This window comes from Crocuta crocuta, unplaced genomic scaffold, assembly GCF_008692635.1.
Source record: "Crocuta crocuta isolate KB4526 unplaced genomic scaffold, BGI_CrCroc_1.0 scaffold6, whole genome shotgun sequence".
NCBI classification, from domain to species: Eukaryota; Metazoa; Chordata; class Mammalia; order Carnivora; family Hyaenidae; genus Crocuta; species Crocuta crocuta.
This window is the reverse complement of record NW_027531917.1, coordinates 10,789,202-10,798,029: the sequence shown is the minus strand read 5'-3', so window position 1 is coordinate 10,798,029 and position 8,828 is coordinate 10,789,202. Positions and strand designations below refer to the sequence as shown.

The 8,828-nt window shown below is 35.3% G+C and overlaps 1 protein-coding gene across 1 annotated transcript in view; it reads right to left on the bottom strand.

Moving 5' to 3' along the window:
• Window positions 1–951: 951 nt before the first annotated feature.
• Window positions 952–8,828, bottom strand: part of POU1F1 (POU class 1 homeobox 1) — a 17,929-nt gene continuing 10,052 nt past the window's right edge. Inside the window, exons 3-6 of the mRNA XM_077774899.1 lie at window positions 6,174–6,398; window positions 2,822–2,986; window positions 2,082–2,142; window positions 952–1,219 (exon numbers count right to left, since the gene is read on the bottom strand). Of these exons, the coding sequence (XP_077631025.1) occupies window positions 1,009–1,219; window positions 2,082–2,142; window positions 2,822–2,986; window positions 6,174–6,398 (662 nt within the window). The 3' untranslated portion in view covers window positions 952–1,008. The remainder of the gene's footprint in view (window positions 1,220–2,081; window positions 2,143–2,821; window positions 2,987–6,173; window positions 6,399–8,828) is intronic.

Genomic DNA, 8,828 nt, shown 5'->3' with positions numbered 1-8,828 from the left:
ATTATGTTACAGTTTGCGTCTACTTGCAAGTTTCAAAGAAGTGCATTTTTATAAATTAAATATGTTCTATAGATATAAATCCCTAAATTGAAATACTCAGTATGTCAAGCTTTTTCATCAATAACAAATCATATTCTAACCGATTAAACCAAAGTGGTAGTCTTTTTTGATAGGATCCTGACGATTTTCTGGGTTGTGAGACTTAAATAATGTTATCAAGTTAGGCACCCTTCAAGTTTGTAGCGATCGTTAATAGCACACTCCTAAATTGGTAACAGCACAACAGCACCTCATATGCCACTGCAAGCACACACTTTCCTAGGCATTGGAGAAACAAGAGCAAACAAGCCAGACATCATTCCTGCACTGTTGCAGCTTACAAAATATCGGTTTGGGTTCAGAATCCATAAAGCACATTTTCTGTAAATAGACATCAAAACAGCTAAATCTCTGGGAAGAATAAAAAGATCAAAAGCGTCACTTCTGATTAAGATTTATGCCTAAATGCGCTAATAAAATTCTAAGGCACCCCTGTCTCTCAAATGCAAACAATCTAGTTCAAACAAACTATTAGAGCTGATGATAAACAAAGCATTGGTTACAATTTTCTCTTTGTATCTTCTATGGTGATATTCTTTAATTAGCATTATGACTGAAATACTAAAAAACTAACAAATAGCCTTGGGAAATGGAATCTTTAAAAGACCCATATGTACAGTGTGTGTGTGTGTGTGTGTGTGTGTGTAGAGGAAGAGAGAAAGACTGAAAATGATTACTGTTTTATTCCTTTTGGTATCTTTGGCTTCAAAATGTGCAGTTTGGCTTCTGAGAATATCTTAAAATAAGTCAGCAATATTTAAAATGTATTATTTTTTTAAAGTAGAAAAGCTTCTGCAAAAGTTGTTAATATAAAATGATTTTTTGAAGCCAAATAACTAATTTCTATTTTTGTTGGGGAAGAGAAAGGAAAGAAAAATAGAAAACTTGGATGTTACACTATAGTAAAGTTTATCTGCATTCAAGATGCTCCTTAGAAATAGTAAATAAACTCTGATTCAGACTTGTTTTCACCCGTTTTTCTCTCTGCCTTCTATTGCAAAACCAAACTCTTACTACTTCTTTCTCAAGATTCAGTTCTTCAGCCATTCGCATGATCTCTTGAGAGGAAGGTTTATTCTGTTCTCCAAAGTGTCTCTCCAGTGCATCTTTAGCAGCGATACTGAGTGGGGAGGGGTATAGAGAAGGGTGAGATCAAGGTATTTTAATGATGTTTTTTGGCAGGTCAAAATTCAGTAATGTTGAATTTCATAAATATCAAAATGAAAATATTTAAAGACTCTGAAAACACTTCTAAAGCTTTGACAAAGATAAGTGTGCAGGCTGTAGAACTATTAGATGCTTGTGTTACGCAGGATACCCTAAGCACCGTCACAGGAAGAAATCAGGGAATCTAGACTTTCTATGGTTTATCCTCCTTTGCACCACTAGAGGGCACTGACTTCCTGAAAAGGAAATGAACGCTTGTGTAGGCATTTTCTAAATGTCCCTTAGGTGACATTACAATAGGTGAAATGTTTAGTGAATAACTCATTAACCAAAACAAAAACATATATTTTAGCATTTCCTCTGTAATTTCCACACAAATTACTAAAAAGTCAGCCAACAATCTTTCTAGCTTGAAATGCAAGGAATCACATTGGACTTGAAGAGACTGAAATACTGATCTCTACTTTTGCTATTTTTAATAACATAGATAGCATATTGCCAGAGCACGACATATCTAACAGGACAGCAGAAATAATCAGTCTTTGTGTAAGTAATTGTTTAATATCCTGTTTTATCCAAAAACTTGTGGATCAAGTGTTCTTAAATCAAATAGCATACTTTTCCATCAAATGTTAAAAAATTACTAGCTCTGGATCATTAAATTATGCTTTTCCACCAATCTTGTTTTTTCAGTTGACTCTATGCACCACACATTTGTGTTATGTTGCACCTATATTATTATCCTCATTCTCTTCCATATATATATACATATATATATTATTTCCTCTATGTCTTTTAATATCTCAAAAGAATACCTTATAGTTGTTCTTCGCTTCCTTTTCCTTTCATTTGCTCCCACTTTTTCATTGTATAAAGCTGTAAAGAGAAGAGAAACCATTACAAAAACAAAGTAGGTTTTAAAAAACTGTCAGATTTGAGTTTCAAATTTTCTTTATAAAACAATGCAAAATAAAGTCGCTATACATTTTTACAGTTTTGCATTCTATATTATTTTGTAGTACAAGACCCAACACAAAAATGTTAATGCAGAAATATTAGCTTTGCAAAGACAATTGTCTATAATGATGCTCCTACCATGCTTTTCTTGGAACACTTTATTGTGTTCCACTATCCAGCGTTAACAGTAGTATGAATAGGTAATCTCATTACATTAGCCATTGCTCATGTACTGGTTTGGAAGACTGTGGATGCTCTGCCTACAGTAATATTAAGTTATAAAATTCTTGTACAAGCACTATGGTATAGCACAGCGCCAAAAAACCTGGATGTGTTAAAAAATCATGCTACCCTCAAGCCTGTGCTACATCATCCAGAAACCTGTCCTACAGCTTATCTTCTCACTCTGTTTACCTTCTCGGTAAAGTGCTTTATACACTTACATCACCCCTCCATTTTTTAGTAGTATGAAACATTTATTTTTCATCTGAAGGAGAGAAAACGAAACTAAACCTCAAAACTCTCCACGTGAGCATTACTCCTACCATTGTTTCTAGGTTACAACGTCACAGAGCCTTCAGAGGTCTAACTTCAGTACCTCCAACTTGCTCTGCTTCCTCCAGCCATTTCGATAATATTGCTTTTAGTTTGCAGGCATTTTTAAAGCTGAGCTGCAGGTTTTCAAATCGGCAGATAGTCGTTTGACTGAATTCGGAGCCATGCACTGCTGCCAGGGCTTCCCCAACGTTGGTTTGGGTGTATCCTGTGAAAGGGCAGCAAAGACCCGTTAGCTCCAGCTAGTCAGGAAGCATCCACTTCAGCCCTTTATCACATAAATCTTTGGTCTTTCTTTCTTAACTGTTAAATATTGCTTTTTTTTTAATATTTATTTTTGAGAGAGGGACAGAGTGAAGAGAGAGAGACATGAGTAGGGGAGGTGCAGAGAGAGAGAGGGAGACACAGAATCTGAAGCAGGCTACAGGCTCTGAACTCACAGCACAGCCCAATGTGTGGCTCGAATCCACGAATCCTGAGATCATGACCTGAGCTGAAGTCGGATGCTCAACCAACTGAGCCACCCAGGGGCCCCTTAAATATTGCTTTAAGCATATATGGATTGGCAATTTAGAACTGTTTTTGTAAGTTCCAGGGGCGCCTGGGTGGCTTAGTCGGTTAAGCGTCCGACTTTCGCTTAGGTCACCATCTCGCGGTTCGTGGGTTCAGGCCCCGCGTCGGGCTTTGTGCTGACTGCCAGCTCAGAGCCTGGAGCCTGGAGCTGGAGCCTGTTTCAGTCTGTGACTCCCTCTCTCTCTGACCCTCCCCTGCTCACGGTCTCTCTCTCTCTCTCTCCTAGAAATAAATTTTTTTAAAAAATTAAAAAAAAAAAAAGAACTGTTTAGTAAGTTCCATGTAGAATTGTTCAGTACTTCAAAAAATACTCTTAATTTTTTTCTAGAAGGCAAAAGAATTTAAATAGGAATGTCTGCCATTCACAGTATTTAGTGAAATTGGATAGATGTGTCAGAAACATTTTATAAGACACTAAAAATGTTTTGCTGTCTTTGTTAAATAGCTGATGCTATCTGCTCAAAAATACAGTATATTAAATATGCATAAAATAGAAGATATATCACAAGTATTTTTATCTCAGCTGTAAAATTTTCAACTATATTGTTAAAGGGTACCAAGTAAAACTAAGAATTATGCTTACTTTCCCTAAAAATATGTTTGTTACAAGACTGTGATCACCCAATATTTTACGTGTATCTTTGAGCACATTTATTATAGCATTTGGTAATGCTTCAGGCCAAAGATCCTCACTGATTGTTTCAAAACATTTTTAGAGTACAAGTTGATATCAGCTATCAGTATTGAATTTCAAATATTCACAGCAATATAAATAGCGCACTGAAAATGGTTGTTGTAAAGATGCCTATTGCTGTGTTTATCATATATAGTCACTGCATATTAGTTCAGGGCCTATAGCTACATATCTGTATGCATAAAATGGTTACATACAATGCCCATCAATAAATACCATTACAGAATTACCTGCAGTTCATTCCACAGGTGCAGAGGGTGGAAATGTCATGTTCAATACACTTAAAAGATACACTACTTCATGAATTTAAATCAAGGTTTATTTTTATAGTTATTTTATGTGAAAAACACTATTGAATAGAAAGTGTGCAAAGGCTATGGACAGACAATTCACAGAGGAAGAATTCCAAATGACTATAAAACACATTTTCAATCTTCACTCAAATTTAAAATGAAATTACCATGAGACACCACTTTGACCTATCTAATTTACCTGATTTGCAAAGATCCAAAAAATTAAACCTTTTTTTTCTTTCAACAGTTTTATTCTGTTTGCCGTCAGTCACTGTTCTAAGTGCTGAGGATATGCTCTTAAGGAAAAATAAAAGTAAACAAAAAACCCCTGCCTTCATAAGGATTATATTCTGAGGTGTTTACTAAGAGATACTCACGGTGGCAGTAAAATTTAGTACAACCTCTATACGGACCAATTTGGCAACAGCTATCAAAATTACAAATACACATGCACTTTTATTAAGAAATTGTGCTTTTTTAAATTTTTTACAAATAGTTTATTGTCAAATTGGTTTCCATATAACACCCAGTGCTCATCCCCACAAGCACCCTCCTCCATGCCCATCCTCCCCCCCCCCCCCCCCATCCATCAGTCCTCAGTTTTTGTCAGCATTCAAGAGTCTCTCATGGTTTACCTCTTTCCCTTTTCCCCACCATTTCCCCCCTTCTTCTCCCCCATGGTCCTCAGTTAAGTTCCTCCTAATCCTCCTATACGTGCAAACATATGATATTTGTCCTTCTCTGCCTGAAGAAATTGTGCTTTTAACACTTGGCCTACATATAAATTTATATAGGTACAAAATGGCATTTATGAAGTGAATCATCATAGGAATTTTTAAAGTTTATTTATTTATTTAGAGAGAGAGATTGAGTATACAAGCAGGAGAGGAGCAGAGAGAGAGCGAGCGAGAATCACAAACAGGCTCTGCACTGTCAGCATGGGGCCCAAACTGGGGCTCAAACTCATGAACCGTGAGATCATGACCAGAGCCAAAATCAAGAGTCAGATGCTCAATCAAAATAGCCACCCCAGTGCCCCTGTAGGACTGTTTTTAACAATGTAAGATTGGAGACAACCTGAATTTACCATCAATGGGGGACTAGTTAAATAATATATTCATGAAATGGAATTTGATAAACCCAATTAAAAAACTAATATTAGGAAAACTCTCTAAACAGTTAAAAAAAAAATCTGGGACACCTGGGTGGCTCAGTTGCTCGACCATTTGACTCTTGATTTTGGTTCAGGTCATGATCTCATGGCTTGTGGGTTTGAGCCCCATATCAGACTCTGTGCTGATCATGGAGCCTGCTTGGGAATCTTTGTCTCCCTCTCTGGCTCCCACTCCTCAAAATAAATAAATATTTAAAAACAAAACTTTGAAAAAATTTATATGAAAAAAACTGTTTAGTTGCTTATATATACATAGAGTATCTCTGGAAAGATGCAAAAAAAAAAAAAAACCCAGATAAACAGGAAAGACAAACAGAAAAAATATATTTCATTTACACCCTTTATGCCTTTAAATCATATGAATGGCTTATGTATTCATAAGTTCAAATAAAATAGAAAGCACAAGTACAAGACTGATCTTGAGGTCGGTAAGTGGAAAAAACACCATTAATTTAAAAACCTATATATTTAGGATATTAAGAATTAACAAGGAAAGAAAGGTTTTTGTAGGATTTCCATAATTGGAGTAACTTAAATCCACATCAGAGATGTAGAATGAGAACTGTCTTGGACTTCTGAGTAGAATATAAGAGATTGAACAGTAATATAGTAAGGAACTGCAGACCAAGTTGTATGCCCATTACTCCTAAAAAGTGCATACCTAACTTAATTCTTCTCACTTTAAATTCATTAGCAAACTTCTCAAGTTCTCGGATTTCTGGAGAATCCATGTCTATCGGCTCTTCAACCAATTTACTTTTCCGCCTGAGTTCCTGCTTGAAATCAGCGACGGTTGGGTCTTCTGCCAAGAGAGGCTGGTGCAGGGGAGGAAAGCCATGACTCAAGGTATGGTCAGGAAACTTGTAAAGACAAGGCGTTAAGCTACCTGTGAATAAACAAAGGAAAGGGATTTGTAATTATCTGTCATTTCTAGACAAGCAAAAGTTTTGCACCTTTGAATCCGTTATTTCCCTATAGCTATCAAAATTAAAAATTGTGTTTTCATGTTTATTTATTTTGAGAAAGAGAGAGAGAATGCAGGAGAGGGGCAAAGGGAGAGGGAGAGAGAGATTCCAACCAGGCTCTGTGCTGTCAGCTCAGAGCCCAACATGGGGCTTGATCTCACAAACTATGAGATCATGACCTGGGCCAAAATCAAGAGTTGGACGCTTAACTGACTGAGCCAACCCGGCAACCCTAGCTGTCACAATTCTAAAAGGCCAGGTGACATTCAGCCTTCTAAAAGAGCAGTCAGAGTAGCTTAGTATAAATGAAATCATTTCTTTTCCACCTTCCCCAGAGCAGCAAAAACCAAAATAATACCAAAGGAAAACAGCAGGGAATTACAGAAAATTAAAATAGAAATAAACAAATTCTCTCAGAAGTATGTTTTCCATTATTTCATTTTTCTCTTAAAAGACACCTGTTCCTGTGAATCTGATGTTCAACTAAAACTTGAATGTAGAGTTCGATCTCTGTTTTCTTAATTCATCACACAAATAATCTGTGATGTTTATTATAAGCGAGGCATACGGTTAAAGTGCTGTGCTGGGAAGTTTTCTTAGGATTAGAAAATTAATTTTACAATATTAAGAAGCTCCACTGTTTTATCAGTCAATGTTTAATTTCAAGGAAAAGTAATCATGTCTTTTTTTTTTAATTTAACAAAGGCAGGTGAAAAGAAAATTATGAGAACATGAAATATATTAATATGGTTAAATAGATTCAATGAGTGAAAGGAGAAAAGGTAACTTCTAAAGTTCTATTAAAAAGCATCAAGATTTCTTGAAATATATGCAACATAATGGAATTGTTTCTTGATTATTATTTAAGCAAAAAATAATGACAAGGAAGGGTGCAGTTCTAGATATGATAGGCAATCACCTATAAATGATGTAGCGTTAGATCAGTTGATTGGGTTAAGCATTAAATCACAAAAATACTAAAAAATCTAATTTTTTAAAAGCTGCTTCCAGATTTCATTCTTTACTAGGAAAGAAGAGTCAGTCTCCGTTGGGGAGCATGGGTGGGTGACAAGACAGTATGAGCCACGTTTCCACACGTTTTATTTCTGTTTTATTGGTAGAGATTTCACTTCAATTTACAGTAAATGACACTTGTATAACCAAGACATTTTGATACAAATAAAATACTTGGTAATTCATCACTTTTCTTAGGAGTATAAATAAATATTTAAAAATAAATTACCATGGATTATATGCAATAATCATTCTTGAAAACACTGAAAAAATATATCAAGTTTATGCTACCTATTATTTCTTTGTAAATACATTCACAAATCAAAGACATGAGTAATAATGTAATTTTCCAGAATATATAAATCTTATATTAATATATCAATATGTAATGATCAGTGAATAGCGTAAGTCAGCAAATGATTGGCTTGTATTATTTATATGACAATATGTAATTATAAAGAATGCCCCTTTCCAGTAGACTGTGTTCTTTTTGGAAACAAAGTAATATACAAGTGAGGAGTTAAACAAAAATAGCATAAAATAAATTTAGCTGCTGTGAAAAACGTTTGAAAGAAACTATTCCCGTCTAAAACAATTTACACTTCTTTTACAAACCAAAATTGCCCAGTTTTACTTTTTAAAGTCAGTTAGTTGTCCACTCTATGCTTTAATAGGTGTTATATTGATCAGACAAGATAAAATTTTCAAAAGCAGTTCTATCAATTTTTAGTTTATTACATAGTTCATATTTTAAATGTTTATTAATTTCTTTTTTAATGTTTATTTTTGAGAGAAGGAGAGAGAGAGAGCGTGAGCAGGGGAGGAGCAGAGAGGTAGGGAAACACAGAACCTGAAACAGGCTCCAGGGTCTGAGCTGTCAGAGCTCAACGTGCGGTTTGAACTCATGCAACAAGAGATTATGACCTGAGTTGAAGTCAGACACTCAACTGACTGAGCCACCCAGGCACCCCAGTGTTTACTGATTTCTATTTAGCTTTCTATTAGCTTTGGATTTCTCCTAGTTGAAGTCAAAGAAAATACATAAAAAGAAACTGATCATGTTTACTTTAGGATTTACTTAATATCTCAAGTAATACAAATCAGGTGATACAAAATCTCAAGACGTTGCTTCCACTTAGGGTTTAAGGGTTGGTTCTCAAATATATAAAAAGAATCTTCACTTCCTTTATCATTCAAAAACACCAACTCAAGACACTTAATGATGAAGTACTATAAAAGCAAAAGCAGTGAGACAAAAATAGGCTGCTGAGTTTTTACTATCTCTTACCTGTATCTCCTACTCCTCTTCACCCATTTTGCCTATTTCTCTACCATCA